This window comes from Pelodiscus sinensis, chromosome 4, assembly GCF_052426305.1.
Source record: "Pelodiscus sinensis isolate ZL-2025 chromosome 4, ASM5242630v1, whole genome shotgun sequence".
In the NCBI taxonomy this organism is placed as follows: Eukaryota; Metazoa; Chordata; order Testudines; family Trionychidae; genus Pelodiscus; species Pelodiscus sinensis.
The window spans coordinates 11,212,555-11,229,477 of NC_143055.1; the positions used below are offsets into that span (position 1 = coordinate 11,212,555).

A 16,923-nucleotide genomic window follows, 5' to 3' on the forward strand; every position below is an offset into this window, starting at 1 on the left:
CACTGAAGTTGGTTAGATGTCCCATCTAATCTCTGATCTCTGTTTTCCACTCAGCCACAGGCTTCCTCTGTAATCTTGGTATCATCTGTTGGACTCACATTTTCAGAGTTGCGTAACCAAGGGTATGTCTACACTACCCCCCCTAGTTCGAACTAGGGGGGGTAATGTAGTCATATGGAGTTGCAAATGAAGCCCGGGATTTGAATTTCCTGGGCTTCATTTGCATAAAGCCGGCCGGCGCCATTTTTAAATGCCGGCTAGGTCAGACCCCGTGCTGCGCGGCTACACACGACACGGACTAGCTAGTTCAGATTAGGAAACCTAATCCGAACTAGCTAGTCCGTGCCGCATGTAGCCGCGCGGCACGGGGTCCGACCGAGCCAGCCTTTAAAAATGGCGCCGGCCGGCTTTATGCAAATGAAGCCCGGGAAATTCAAATCCCGGGCTTCATTTGCAACTCCGTATGACTACATTACCCCCCCCCAGTTCAAACTAGGGGGGTAGTGTAGACATACCCCAAGAGTCAGGCACTTAAATCCACAGTTAGAAACCAACATAAGTAACCGTATAATCAAAGGAAGATCTGACTGGGAGCTGAGAATGAAGTCTTTGTTACAGAAGAAAAATTATTTAAGTGGCTAAAAATGGGCCCTTGTCTCTGAATGTATCAGTCTTAACTCTTTCTGCTTCATTGTTTCCATGGCTACGTCTACATTGGCAAGATTTTGCACAAATACTTTTAACGCAAGAGTTTTTGCGTTAAAGTATTTGCGCAAGAGAGTGTCTACACTGGCATGTGCCTTTGTGCAAGAGATGTGCTTTTGCGCAAAAGCATCCGTGCCAGTATAGATGCTCTCTTGCGCAAGAAAGCTCCGATGGCCATTTTAGCCATCAGGCTTTCTTGCGCAAGAAATTAACGTTGCCTGTCTACACTGGCCTCTTGCACAAGAACTGCTGTGCAAGAGGGCTTATCCCTGAGTGGGAGTGTCAGAGTATATGCTCAAGAAGCACTGATTTTATACATTAGAACGTCAGTGTTCTTGCGCAAGTACTCACGGGTAGTGTAGACAGGTGGCAAGATTTTGCACAAAAGCAGCCGCTTTTGCGCAAAATCTTACCAATGAAGACACAGCCCATATGTATACAAAGATAAATATTGTTATTCTTAGTCAGAGTGTTGTAAAGACAGCTGGGATGAAAAAAAAAGAGTGGAAATTTTGCTGTTGTTTTCCTTGGCATCAGGGTTAGGTCCTATGTGTCGAGTACTCTTAATTGTATAAGGTCAGCAAAGATGCATAACACTGGTAACATTAGTAATCATAAGAACATAAGAACATCCAAAGTCAGTCCAAAGGTCCATATGGCCCAGTATCTTGTTTGCTGATAGTGGCCAATACCAGATGCCCCAGAGGGAGGGAACACAATAAGTAATCATCACGTGACACCTCTCTTGTCATCCATTTCCAGTACGGAGCGTATCAAAAGATATATGGGTAGGAAGTGGGAGCTGGACTTGAAAACTTTTAAAAAGTTGCATAGTTTGAGGAGGAAGAGTACAAAGGCTGATTAAGGCACTTTAGCCAAACTTTTTGGCAGCTGATTTGTTAATTTGCTGTGATAAGGTGACTGAATTCTTTTGCTATTAGACAAAAACAGCACAATGATTCTTTTTAATAGGTTTTTCAAAACATCTGTTATGATGCCAGAACAGGTGCTTAATCTTAAATGACACATCACTTTCTATTTAGAACGCAATCTGCAAAGTGAATGCTAATCTCTGAGTAAAGAATATGCCACCTTTACCTTATTTACTGAAGGCATCTTGGCATTTATCTTTCAAGTCATACTGGGTCACTGCAACATAATGCAGGCTCTTGATTGTTGTGTGTGGTAATCAGGGCATATACCTTTTTATTATTGCAAAACGTCAGAGTGAGCAACAGCTCCAAAAACAGGCTTTATCTCCTGATGGATCGGTGAGCGCAGAAGACAATGGCTTTTATTTATTTGTAGAGTAACACTGTCATTTGCAAAGCCAATTTTTGTTTTCCAGCCTGTAGGCAAATATTAAGTATTTCCTTCATATGCTAAATCACAATGTTTGGATGATCTCTGACTGCCACGAGGCCATAAACCCAGCTTTTAGACACATGCCTGTCTTCCTGCTTTGGAACTGCTGCCGCTGTTTAATCATCTAGAAATATTTATATGTATGGTTATTATATTCAGTCACTTGTGGTTTATCGTGTCCTGTTTGTATTATTTTACTCTTTTGGGGTACATCTAGACAGTAGCGCTATTTCGGGATTCTTCCGGTATCCAGAAATAGCTATAGCCTTTTAAACAAGCCTGTTATTTCAAAATAGCTTTTGAAATAGTGGGCTCTCTATTCCAACGTCCCTGTAAACCTTGTTCCAAAAGGATTAAGGGACGTTTTGGAATAGCGCTTTATTTCTAAATTTGGCACTTTGTAGACAGCACCAAACTTCGAAACATACTCAAAATAAGCTATGAAATTTGCATAGATCAAATTGCGTAGCTTATTTCAAGCTATGGGTGCAGTGTAGACACAGCCTTGCTCTTATTGTCAGGTGGGGCAGGCTAATTTGCTTATCTCACTGTGATTCATTTGAAGTAAAGATTGCTTATATAGAGAGAGGGACCAAACACCATCTCTTTTTACAAAAGTATAATTAGGCTTTATTGGAATCCCACAATAGGGTGATCCCACTATTTTGAGTCTTGTTACTCCTGTTTTTCAGGGTGGAAAGACAGAGTAGTATAATGCTCAGAATCTTCAAAAGCAAATTGCCACCTTTTTGTACCTTATATCTCATAGTATAACTTTTGCTGACTTTGGTTCAGACCTCAGGCCTTACACCAGGTCCTTCCTTCCTCCCTCCCTCCCTCTGTTTCTTTCTTTCTTTCTTTCTTTCTTTCTTTCTTTCTTTCTTTCTTTCTTTCTTTCTTTCTTTCTTTCTTTCTTTCTTTCTTTCTTTCTTCTACAAGATAACTGATAATGAAAATATTCCTCTTTAATTTTGCTATTGACATTTCATGTCTTATTAATCTTTGTTCCATTCAATAGTAACAGGATCTCATGAATAATATATTATATGTGGCATATGATATTATGTTATTTCCATCCAGAGCATCCAATATGGTTTTCCACTTTAGAAGGATACTATTCTCTACAAGGGAGCATTGCTAAATGGTTTACTGAGGGTTCAGATTTGCAGATAATTTCCCATTTTCCAGTCTGAAACAATTTAAACCACTCAGATCATGACATTATTATCACAAATGGAAAGCCACTGCAACAACACCATGCACAGATAATTTTTGTACAAGTAATTACTTTTATGTCAGAAGATTTGTACAAGATGCTAGATTAATGCAGTATCAAAGATGGGAGAGCCACAGGGTGATTCAAATTACCAGGAAATGCAAATTATTTGTATGTGAGTCTTGTAGTACAGCTGCGTTCACTCTAAGAAGAATAGAAAGGGGATGAAATCAGAAGTGCCAGCAGAACAAGTGAGCTACAGGCCATGAAGCACAATATGATATGTTGCAACTACCTGTATTGAGAAAGATGTTCATGGAAAGACAGCATGGAAGTCATTGCCAAAGGAAAACCTAGCATGCAGTTCCCATAGATCCCTATTTTATTACCATTGGAGGGATATAATTTTCTACAGCAACACTGAGCCTTGCTTCCATTATGGAAAGATCTATTGCACCATCCTGTTATGCAGGAAAATTTGGATTAATAATTAGAGATGAAGTTAAAAATTGGAGTCAAGTCAATCCTGATTCGTACCCTGTAAACCCTGGTTCACTCAAGCCACATCTTCACTTGCTGAGCCAGAGATCGATTTTCTGGCATTTGATTTAGCAGGTCTAGTTAAAACCTGGAATGAGGTTTACCAGCTCATTCGATTTAGGGCTTTAATTCGGAATCCTGTTTCACTGCCACGTGTAGACGTGGGCAGTTACTTCGGGCTAGTCAATTTCTAAAATGGCGACCGGACAGGAACATGCTAATGAAGCATGGGATATTTAAATTCCGTGCTTCATTTGCAATTTCGGTCACCCTCATTAGCCTCCCTAGATTGAACTAGGGGGCTAGTGTAGACATACCCTTCCTTAGTACTTTTTTGTCTTGTGCAAAAAATGCTGGTTTTGATTAGACCACCTGCACCGAACTGAACACACCTTTGCGACTTCCAAGTAACTTGTGTATCCATGTATATAACATCCATAATTCTTTCAAAGATACATCCCCAAAGAATGTCTGTCTTAACAGTCAGTGTTGAAAGGGAAGAGTCACCCATTCAGCCAAAATGTTGTTTTCTAACCTGCTGAACTCTTGGTCTCAAATTGTTTGTAAAAGCCACTCATAAGCGTAACAGCTATGGTGGCATGTTTAAAAAAATAAAAGCCTACTGTGGGGATTTAAAATAAGAGGGAGGTTACAACAGTGCAGACTGGGAGCATTACAGTGAGTGTTACTTCTTTCATGTGTAAGTAGCTGGAATAAGTGTCGCTTGAAGTAAAATATCCAAAGAAACTTCCCTGAAAAACCATGCACAGATAAAAGAAATATCTGGATATGAATGAAAATAGCTTCCTGAGCAGACTTGTAATATTTCTTCCCTTTTCTTCTTCCTCTATTTCCAAGTAAATGTAGCGCTTTCAGCAAGTGCCAGATTGACACCTCTGGAAAACAAAGTCTGGTGTTTATCCTTGGAAACATGCAGCTGCAATGAAAGATCACCTATCCTCTTCCTCTCTGTGCTTCAGTGTCGACCACCTCTAGAAGGTCACTGTCCAGTACTTATCACAGTGGGATACTAGCCCACCTCTTTGGCTTCTGGACCCTACTGCAAATCAAATAATAAATCATAATAAATCTAGGGCTCTTTCCATCCACTGCCTATTGGATTTGGGGTCTCATCTTCAGTTACTCTCTTCTCAATTTAAAGCAGTGATGAGACAGATTAACTAAGCAGAATGGGTATTTCTGAGTACGATGGAAAAAGGATCAAATGGTTTAATATTTTTTCATCCTAAATAAGATAAAAGGAGCTGATTCTCCATTACACTGTAGCCCAGTGATATCCCCTTGGTAGTGTTAAAGAGTGTAAATTACTATTCCATTATATTAAGCTCTTGACAGTGCTGGAATGGCATAAGTAGGCCTTTTTGTGAGTGAGAATCAAATGTCAAGGAGTTCAACAATCAAATCCACAAACCAGAACGAATGAGTTTATTTTGGCCTAGCATCTCTTATAACAAAGCATTTCACTAGAAATGAGATAGATGCTCAACTTGTGGAAATCTGTGTTACTTTGCCGACTTCAGTGTAATGACGTTAATTGACACCAATTGAGAAAAATACACACAATACTTTTTGTTTTGTGTATAGCACTGTAATTATCTATGGGACTCATAGGACATGTCTGTAATAGATAAAAATGTCCTGCCCCAAATTCCTTATGGTTTAGCTTAAAATATCGGAATCAGTTTATGGTATACCATGCAATTGTTGGATCAATGCAGAATTAACTGAAAAATAACAATGGGGGAGGGAGGTGACAAAGAAAAAGGCCTCTGAATCATACATACTCAAAATATTGTTTTTAAATAAAGAGGGGGTGGCCTGAAAATATAACATAACAAATTACCTTCCACGGGTTGAACCTCCCAAGTCTGGCACCCTCCGGACCTGACCGGTGCCAAACCAGAGAACACCACCACAGAACTGGTGGCTGTAAACAAACTTTATGGGACTGCAGGAAACCTGGCCACTACCATGATAAGTGGACATATAGCTAATTAAAATCATGCTGGACCATGGATATTGCCGGATCTGAGAGTGCCAGACTTAGAGAGGTTCAACATGTGTGAACATCCTACATACACAGCAATGTATATTGTGATGTGTAAGATTTATGAGATGAGGCCCTGAAGGCTCTTTCCTAAGGTTATTGAAGTTGCTCTTGTTCTGGAAGAAACTTTGGGCTTTTTATGATGATGAATTATGTCAAACTTAGACCTCCTGCAATGAAGTTTAACAGGTAGTTTGAAATAGGGCTTTATTTTGAACGCCCATTTCACTGCCGCGTGTAGACACAGGCAGTTATTCTGGGCTTGTAAATTTCAAAAATGGCTCCTGGCCGGGAAGATGCAAATCAAGCATGAAATATTTAAATCCTGGGCTTGATTTGCAATTCTGAATGCCTACATTTGCAGCCCTATTCCAAAATAGGCTGCAAGTGTAGACATACCCAAAGTGTTGGAACTTTCTAGGATTACTTGTAAATCCCTTCAATTACATCTATATGTGTTCCTGTGGTCTGTCTGGACTACATAAGACCTTGAATGCAGCTGTTCTTTAATGGAATCCCTTTGGCCATATCCTATCATATCGTATTAGAGATATGATTCTTCATGTTCATTCTACCACCTGAGATACGATATGGGAGATCAAGGAGCTTTTCTTCTTTCTGCTTCTAATTTTCTTTCCTCTTGTACATAGTTTCATTCTTATGAAATTTCAGCAGGTTATGTGTAATTGGTAAATTAGATCTGATTCTTCTTCCTAATAACAGATGAGCTGGAGAAAAAGCCATTCTCTCAAACTGTACTTTGGTAAACAAATACAACTTTTACAATCTGCCCCCACTGAAAAAATGACTTTTTCATAATGTCCTTTACTGTCTGTGTAGCCCTTTCCAAAATCCATTTGATTGGGGGTCATTTGCTCCTGGTGCTTTGCGATGAAAATCCTAATCTATGGCAAATTGCCTAATATCGGCACTGGAAAATTGTGGTTCATTATTACTAAATACTTCATCTGGAATTCCATGTCTAGAGAAGATTCCCTTCATGCTGTCTGCCACTCTCTTAGGGTATGTCTACACTACAGTGCTATTTCAAATTAACTTATTTCGAAATAGTTAATTCGAATTAAGCTAATTCAAAATAACACATCTATACACGAAAACTATTTTGAAATAGCATTTTGCTATTTCGAAATAGCATGTCCACAGTGAGTGGACTCTGAACCAACGTTAAAGCTGGCCAGAACCAGTGCCAGCAGGGCATCAGGTTGGTACTTAGAGTGTGGGGCTGCTGCCTAAGGCTAACTGAGCTCCGTGCTTAACGGGACCCTATCCTCACCCCGGACACAGTTCTCAGGGATCCCCGCTTGCTTGTCTACCTCGATGAGGGACAGCAAAGCAGTCCTGTCTTGGAGTGCCTTGAGTGCCCACACTTGGGACACACAGCACTCGGCCACATGGAGCCAGAGCTGCCCCTGGGCATGCTGGTGCGTCTCATGGGGTCGTTGCCATCAGACCGGCTGCACTTGCTCCAGTCTGCCATCTGGAGGTCCATCGGAGGGGCTCTCAGGATCCAGGAGGCCCTGAGGGAGAGCGTCCACACCGAGGAGCCCTCAGAGTCTCCCCGTCCTCCCCCTGGGGGGCTCGTGCCCCATTCCTCCCTCGTGTCCTTCCACTTACCTGTCCCTAGTCCCCCTTCCTGATGTCAAATAAAAGACACGTATGTTCAAAAATAGAAACTGGATTTAATGAACAAAACTGGGGGTGGGGGATGGACCTCTGGGGAGACTAGGAAAAGGAGGTGGGAGAGGGGAAGAGAGAGGGTGGGAGAAGGGAGGGTGAAACCTGGGAGGAGGAAGCTGCAAGAGGGAAGCAAGGGGAAGAAGGGGGAGGGGAAGCTCAGGGTTGGGGGTCTCACCGGACCAACCTGACTTTCATGCAAACCTGCTCCTGGGTTTCCATGTGGCCTTTGGTGGCCAGGCTGGCAGCTATCCTACCATAGACCACTGTTTTCCTCCATCTAGGGCTGAGATCATGGAAGTTGGGAGCTGGCAGGCTGCTCCTGGGGAGCAGTGGATGGCTGGCTGCCAGTGGCTTGCAGGCTCATGTTTTGGGGCCTACTGCATTTCAACATTTCTGAATCAAAAACATTTTGGAAAGTTTTTCATTTAGAGAAGTTTTAGTATTTTGCCCTTTTAGCCCAATTTGGATACAAACAAATGTGAAAATACCAGAACATCCTAAGGTGTGTTCCAGAGGTGGCTTCATTACATTGGCGAATGCAACAGTCCTTGTGTATCTCTTGTTTAACCAAGAAAGGAATTGTAAGACTTAATGATTAGTATGGCCAAGTTCTTTGATGTCTTCAGAAAAAGCCAATATATTGTTACTTATAAGCATGATTTTAAATAGTTTAGAATAATGAGTGAAAATACATTATCCATTGCAGTTAAAGTTACACAAGGAATTTTAGATAGGCAGAATGAATGACCTATTTCAAAGCCCATTGTTGAGAGGTGCTCAAGGCCTAATGACTCCAATTGTAATTTACAGAGGGCAATGGAATAAAAATAAAGGCTAAGAAATCTTTAAGTTACCATAATTTGTCAATATTGCATTTCATCCAGTGCTGGATGATTGCTCAAATATTGATATAGAGAATTGTGTTATATAAACATTATATCCCCAATACCACTTAAATAAAAGGAAGTTCTTCACACAGTGCACAGTCAACTTATGGAACTCCTTGCCTGAGGAGGTTGTGAAGGCTAGAACTATAACAGGATTTAAAAGAGAACTAGATAAATTCATGGAGGTTAAGTCCATTAATGGCTATTAGCCAGGATGGGTAAGGAATGGTGTCCCTAGCCTCTGTTTGTCAGAGGGTGGAGATGGGTGGCAGGAGAGAGATCACTTGATCATTACCTGTTTGCTTCACTCCCTCTGGGGCACCTGGCATTTGCCTCTGTGGGCAGACAGGCTACTGGGCTGGATGAACCTTTGGTCTGATCCAGTATGGCCATTCTTATGTTCACTTCAAAAAGCTTCTCTGTTTTCCTAGAAGGAACAGTCTTAATTAATCACATGATTGGGGTGAGCAATAATGTCTAAAGCACTACTGAGTTTTCTCGTTTGAAGACTACATGATTCAAAAGTATTTGCAAATTCTAGCTTTGTAAAGCATGTTATTTCCTTTTGTAGTTAAAGATGAATCCTGGAGCTAGTGAATTCAGCAGATAATCGTGCTTTATGGTGTGAAGTATTAGTACCTCTTAATTATACTGAAATGTCAAACTCTATTTGAGATGGATGTGGGAGGAAATGTATCATTCTTCTCTCTTTCAAGGCAGGATTGTGCCTCCCATCCCCCCGATCTGGTATCTATATATAATGCTGGAGCTATTTAATTCAGTCTGTTTCAAAGATTTTAAAATTAAGATGTTGGATTCTCAGCTTGTGTGAATCCATAGAGTTCCATTGATTTCAGTGGAGCTATGTTGTTATACCAGACAAGAGAATAGCTATAGACACCAAGAACTATTCATTACGTGGTTAAAAAGTACAAGGGAGAAAGAGAATTTAGTTTAAAGCAAGAAAAGTAATTGAATAAGATTAGTGTAAAATGTGACAACAGAGAGGGGAAATATATTTAGATTCAGAAACACACAGATAACTGCACACTTAGGATAACAAGCCAGAGTTAAAAATGTAATAAAAAATCAGATTTTTGTGATAGCAGAGGAAAAAAACCCAACTTGCTCTGACACTTAAAAGCTGCAGTGCCCTTCATCTGAAAATGGATGGCCAAATTATACATCCTCAGAATTACAAGAATACTTCCCTGCGCTGCACATTCAATGTTATCAGAGTTCAAATGTGTATTGTAGATCTTAGCAGGTATTTTACTTGGGGTTTTCAAAAACTGGATATACAGAAGATAGGAACTATATTTTAATGCCATCCTCACTTGAATGGTTTGAAAAGGAAAATAGACTGAAAGCTTTAAGTAAAACTAGTTTTTTGTGCTTCTCCATTCCAGTATAGATGTTATGTTTAATCATATTGTGAAAGGAAATATAAGTTCTCTATCAAAGTTTGCTTCTGATATTTGCTATTGAAAAGCAATATGCGATGGGAGGTTTTTGGGCCCTGGGGGACTTCAAACTGTACTCTCTGGAAAAGTCACAGCTAGTATAAATAATTGGCGTTCTGTAACATTTTGTTAATATCTCTGAATGTTTTCAGAATTGGATAAGCTATATGAATAGTTTAAGGTGAATCTTAAAGTTCTCACAGACCTCCACTAACTTAGTCCATGCTCCCGCAAACATGAACATACATGTTTCCCTATGCACGTGTCAGTAGCATTATTATTTCAGTGGGTTTGTTCATACGCGTAAAGGTGGAATCACAGAATCATAGAATACTAGATCTGGAGGAAACTTGAGAGGTCTTTGAGTCCAGTCCCCTGCCCTCATGGCAGGACCAAGCACCATCTAGACCATCCCTGGTAGATGTCTATTCAATCTACTCTTTAAAATCTCCAATGGTGGAGATTCCATAATCTACCTAGGCAACTTATTCTAGTGTTTAACAGTCCTGACAGGAAGTTTTTCATAATGTCCAACCTAACCTTCCTTTGCTGCAATTTAAGTCCATTGATTCTTGTCCTGTCCTCATAGGCAAAGGAGAACAATTTATCTCCCTCCTCCTTGTAACAACCTTTTTAGTATTTGAAATTTGTTATCATGTACCCTCTTAGTCTTCTCTTTTCTAGACTATACAAACCCAATTCTTCTATCACAGGGTACGTTTTCTACAGCTTTAATCATTATTTTTGTTCTCTTCTGGACCTCCAATTTTTCCATATCTTTCCTGAAATGTGATGCCAGAACTGGACACAGTACTCCAGTTGAGGCCTAATCAGCGCAGAGTAGATCAGAGGAATTACTTATCATGTCTTGCTCACAGCATTCCTGTTAATGCATCCCAGAATGATATTTGCCTTTTTTGAAACAGCATCGCACTGTTGACTCATATTTAGCTTGTGGTTCACTATAACCCCTAAATCCCTTTTTGTAGTGCTCCTTCCTAGACAGTCACTTCCCATTCTGTATGTATAAAACTGATTGTTCCTTCCTAAGTGGAGCACTTTGCATTTGTTCTTGTTGAATTTCATCCTATTTACCTCTGTCCATTTCTCCAGTGTGTCCAGGTAATTTTGAATTATAACCCTATCCCCCAAAGCATTTGCAATACCTCCGCAAACCTTTTGGCTACGTCTAGACTGGCCACAAATTCCGGAAAAGGGATGCAAATCAGGTAAGTCAGCATAGGGAAATCCGTGGGGGATTTAAATATCCCCCGTGGATTTAAATAAACATGTCCGCTGCTTTTTTTCCGGCTTGGGGAAAAGCCGGAAAAAAAGCGTCTAGACTGGCGCGATCCTCCGGAATAAAGCCCTTTTCCGGAGGATCTCTTATTCCTTCCTTTCAAGTAACCTTTGTGTGTCCTCTCTATGCCATTATCTGAATCAATGATGAAGTTATTGAACAAAACCAGGCCTATAACTGATCTCTGTCAAACCCCACTTGTTATGCCCTTTCACCTTAATTGTTAGATGTGTGTGTGAAGGATAGGGGCCTTAAACTTAGGCTTTGTCTACAATGGTGCCCATGTGTGAGGTGTGTGTCAAAAAGGATTCACAGTGGTGAAAAGCATAGCTGCGTGCAGCAGTGAAATGTTCTGGCAGAGGGAGGGAGCAGAGAAAGCCTCCACTAGTTCCCCACTGCTGGTTTCTTTCTATGCCACAGAGAACTGGTAGTTTTTTCCCACTGCCTCCCTTTCCCCAATGCGGGAGCTTTTCCCTGTGGCAGAAAACGTCTCAGTCAGCGCGGAGGTGGCAGGATATTACAGATGCTTAGATGCATACAGACCCATACAGAGTATGTACCCTGAGGTGCTGATGTGTCTTTACCTTCCACAGTGCCATTTAAACCCATGCTAAGGAGGCATGTAGAGTATGCATTCTACATGCTGCTGCGAGTGTAGACATAGCCTACTATGGATATCTGCGCCCAATGTGGTAGTTTCACAGGGTTTGACAACATTGTTCATCTCTGGAGTGTCTGGTTTGGCTCTCTCTGGGGCCCAAAGCCACTGGCATTCACACCTTTCATTGGCGTCACTCCAGGGTTACGCCAGCATAACTGAGTTCAGAATTTACTTCCTTTGAGTTTTGCAGTGGAAAGGATCCAGGCATCACACCAAACTCTCATAATCCCAGACATTTTAGATCAGCCCTATCATGTTCACCTGATTTCCATCCAAGAGCCAGCACTGCCCTTCCTCCTAGTCCGTGCCCAAGAATCATCCACCTGGTTCCTGAACATTCTGAGTTTCACTTGATTTATGTCTTCTGCTGGGAGGCAGGGAAGAGATATTATAGAAGTGGCCTGAAGCCTCCTCTGCCTCCTGATCTCTTTCAATGGTAGCCTGCTGATCCTCCTTTTCTCTCTCCTGTGTTGCATGAGCATAAGATCAGTATGCTCACCCATCTCTCAAGCCAAACAAATCATCTTTAGGGAAGCAGCCAGCCTGTTTTTCCCTGTCTGTACACTGCCATCATCATTGGTAGGACTCTCTGAAGAAGTTTGCCTGCCACCTCATGGGAAGGATTCAGGAGCAACTATAGTAAGTTCTCTGCAGTCGCCTCATTCACCATACATCCTGCTGCGTCTCATGACTACCATTAATTGCACGGATACCCATCCGAGTCTGTTCCCTCCTCAATGGTCATGCCACAATATACATCCAGTGACAGTACTGCCACCAGGATCAATATTACTAGCAGCTAATGATACCCTTCATTCCTGATGGCCTGATTTAACTTAAGGATTTTAGGTTCAGCTTCACAGCTAATAAGGTTGAGATGTCATCTTTAAATTCTACAAACGATGCAGGTCACTTACGGTTTTTTTCATATATTCATAGACTTGTGGGACAGAATGAGATGCTAAGAGGTCATCTAGTCTAGTCCCCCAGACTCATAGCAGGACTACGTATTATCCAAACCACATCTGGCAGATGTTACTCTAACCTGCAGTTAAAAATCTCCAACAATGGAGATTGCACAACCTCCCCAGGCAATGTATTATCTATTAGTCATGTGTCTGTGTGATGGTTTTCAGCTGTTTCCTTCAAAAATGGTCTTTTATAAGTTTACGGTAATGCTGGCTCCAGCTGATATTGCATACATTTATATATATATACACACACACTTTGGGTACGTCTAGACTACAGGGTTTTGTCGACAGAAGTTTTGTCGACAGATACTGTTGACAAAGCTTCTGTTGACAAAGAGCGTCTAGACTACATTCAGTTCTGTCGACAAAGCAGCTTGCTTTGTCGACAAAACCCTGTAGTCTAGACACACCCATATAGAAAGAAAGAAAGAAAGAAAGAAAGAAAGAAAGAAAGAAAGAAAGAAAGAAAGAAAGAAAGAAAGAAAGAAAGAAAGAAAGAAAGAAAGAAAGAAAGAAAGAAAGAAAGAAACTGGGGCATGTTTTGCAACATGGGCAGGTGCTTTCAGGGATGGGGGATATCTATAATGGGTAGGAATCAGTCCAGCCAAACAACTGATACAAACAGCATATTTTTCTCCCCAAAGCTTTAACAGTTTTGCCAGGGCAGCACTAACTAAACAAATGCCCTTAACATGTCCCTCTCACTGTGAGACACATCCTTGAAAAAAGATTTAACAAACAGAATTTAGCAAAGTAGATATCTACCTTCTATACATGTTTGAAGGTCTCTAGTCCCTCACACATGATCTCAGGACACAGCTACTGTACCAAATCTCATTTAAAATCTCTTTTTGCTTTTTCTGGATCAGATGCCTTGAAAATTGGAAGTCCAGGGCATAGACTACTGGTAAGCAACGTGTATTACCCTTAAGAAAAAAATCTGATTATTCATTCAGAAGAATGATAGTGATTATCGTTGTTGTTTCAATCATGTTATGTTAAGATCCATGACCTTACTGTCCTCCATATGGAGGCCCCAAAGACGCAAACCACCGTAAGCTGCTTAAATTCCAGTGGAACTTCAGCATTTGTCTAAAGTTCAACATGTCCTCAAGTGTTTTGCTGAATAGAGATAGGCTTCTGAATTTGGGGCTTACTACCCAGAGTAGACTAGGGAAGTGTCTACACTGCAAGAGTTAACTAAAAATAATCTATACACACTGAGATGCATCAATTGCGTAGCTTATTTCTAAATAACATATTTCAAAATAGGGAGTATACATAGTACTTATTTTGAAATAGAGCACTCTTCCTCCGACTTCTCTTATTCCTCGTACAATGCGGGTTACAGGAGTTGGAGTAAGAAGTCCTTCAGCTTGACAGTATTTTGAAATGACTGCCTGCTGTGTAGATGCAGACTAAATTATTTCAGAATAGCACTAGTTATTTCAAAATAGTGTTGCACTGTAGACGTACCTTAAGTTTTCTATGGACATGTGGCCCTTGTCCTAAAGGCACACAGAGATTATAAAGTGAGATTGTGTCTCTCTGAATGACAAGCTCTCACTGAAGTTACGTCTTCACTACTAGCTGGATCGATGGACAGCAATCGATGCAGCAGGAGTCAGTTTATTGTGTCTAGTATAGATACTGTAAACTGACCACCAAGCTCTCTCCTGTTGACTCCAGTACTCCACCAAGGTGAGAAGAATAGGAGTCAATGGGAGAGTGTCATCTGTCAATTTACTGCTGTGAAGATACTGCAGTAAACAGACTTACATTGTAGTTGAAGTTGCATAACTTAAGTCAATGGCTCATGGTAGTATACACAAGGCCTGATTCCCTCTCCTGTGAAGAGCTGAATGCCACAATCTAGCCCTTAATAAACACATCAATGTGCGGCTTTCAGGATGGTATGTATGACTTTAACAATCTGATTCAGAATGACATTTAGTTCAGGGCCACACCAGAGAATATACTTTATGTAGTAATCTTAGTACTGTACCAAGCTCTTAGATGGCAATTTTCCTCAGTAGATCTTAAATTGTATTACAAAGAAGAGCAGTATCATTATGCCCATTTTACAGATAGGGAAAAACTGAGGCATAGAGAGTCAATATGATTCATTCTGCAAACCAGTAACAGAACCTAATCTTTCAGATTCCCTGGTCAATCAATTAGCCACAGGGCTGCCATCTTTCCTTTATGCAATACTCCCTAAAGCAGGGGTGGGGGACCTTTTTTGGATTGAGGACTACGGACACCCAGAAAAATCAATCAGGGGTTGCATACAAGTGAGAAGAAAAAACAACCGCCATCATTGGCCCTAACTAAGAAGGATAAAGACTCCAGAACCTGGCAGGGGAGGGCAGCCTAGTAGATTTTGTGTGTTCTAGCTCTGTGGGGGACCCTGAGCCTTGGGGGCCAGATCCAGGCAAGCAGGGTGGGGGGGGGGGCACATCCAGCCCCCAGGCCTGAGGTTCCCCACCTCTGCCCTAAATCCTAGTGGACTAGTTACTCCAGTAACTTCAGCACTCCTTTAGCAACCAGTACCACATTAAATATGGATAGGTGAGAAAAAGACATGCAACACATAAACTGTAACGAAATTTTAGAAACTTAATGGAGAAAATGGGATGATGGTCAAAATGATCATTTGTCTGTCCATCTCCACTGTCATCAAACATTAGCCCAAACACTGCCGCTGTGTGTATCCCTGGAGTGCTCTGAATCTACAACCCAAGCTACTTTGCCGGTTGATCCAATTACCAGTGTGCCTCTCACTCTTAAAATCAGTTTAATTAAAGTGGTTGTTACGGTTAGCTGTTTTCAATTGTATGAGAAGTTATTGGCTTGCCTTCTCATTTGGGACTTGACGAACCAGGTGATGAATTCTACTAAGGAATCTAGTTAGGAAACAGTTTAATATTTTGATGTAGTATATATTCTTAACTAAATACTACCGCTACTACTTCTACTAAAGTCTTAGTCAAATTTCTTCTGGTATAGTTACACTTTGCCTGCCTAGATACTCCTGGGCTGTGTCTACACTGGGCCACTTATTCTGGAAAAGCAGCCACTTTTGTGGAATAACTTGCCAGCTGTCTACACTGGCCGCTTGCTTTTCCGGAAAAGCAATGACAATCTACTGTAAAATTGTCAGTGTTTTTCCGGAAAAACTATGCTGCTCCCGTTCGGGCAAAAGTCCTTTTCCAGAAAAACTGTTCCAGAAAAGGGCCAGTGTAGACAGCACAGTAGTCTTTTCTGCAAAAAAGCCCCGATCACGAAAATGAGGATTGGGGCTTTTTTCCGGAAAAGCGTCCGTGGCCAATGTAGACGCGCTTTTCCGGAAAAAAGCCCCAATCGTCATTTTCGCGGAAAAGACTACTTTTTTGCGGAAAAGACAGCACAGTAGTGTTTTCCGCAAAAAAGTCCTGATCGCGAAAATGATGATCGGGACTTTTTTCCGGAAAAGTGCGTCTACATTGGCCACAGACACTTTTCCGGAAAAAGTACTTTTCCGGAAAAGCATCCTGCCAATGTAGACGCGCTTTTTCCGGAAATACTTATAACGGAAAACTGTTCCGTTTTAAGCATTTCCGGAAAAGGGTGCCAGTGTAGACATAGCCCTGCAGTTTTATTTTGGACTCTTTTTCATTCTACACCCTATACTGTTATGTGGTATGGTTTTGTGCATTGGGAAATCGCTGCCTTCTGTCTCACGCATGATTTAATTCCTATGGGCGGGTAATATCATTATTCTATTTCTACATGTCCACTTGGAAAAGAATTTGTCAGTAAAGGCCAAGAGCCTCAAAAGTATCTAGACACCTAACTCCGATTGATTTCCTCTGATTGGGAGTCGGGTGCCCAACTATTGTGCGTATTTAAGTGATAATACTAATGTATTTGAATGTGGTTGAGGGAGCCTCCAATGACATAATATCAAATGCTTTCCTAATGAGATTCCTCAGTAGACTTTATCACATGATTCTCTGCTGTAATATAAATACTAACAAACTTGTTCCAAGTCGCTGACAAAACTTCCA

The 16,923-nt window shown here is 41.1% G+C and overlaps 1 protein-coding gene across 1 annotated transcript in view; it reads right to left on the reverse strand.

The window, feature by feature from the left end:
- Positions 1–1,576: 1,576 nt before the first annotated feature.
- Positions 1,577–16,923, reverse strand: part of LOC149524483 (uncharacterized) — a 66,997-nt gene continuing 51,650 nt past the window's right edge. Inside the window, exons 3-4 of the mRNA XM_089777658.1 lie at positions 3,676–3,747; positions 1,577–1,639 (exon numbers count right to left, since the gene is read on the reverse strand). Coding sequence (XP_089633784.1) covers positions 1,577–1,639; positions 3,676–3,747 — 135 coding nt within the window. The remainder of the gene's footprint in view (positions 1,640–3,675; positions 3,748–16,923) is intronic.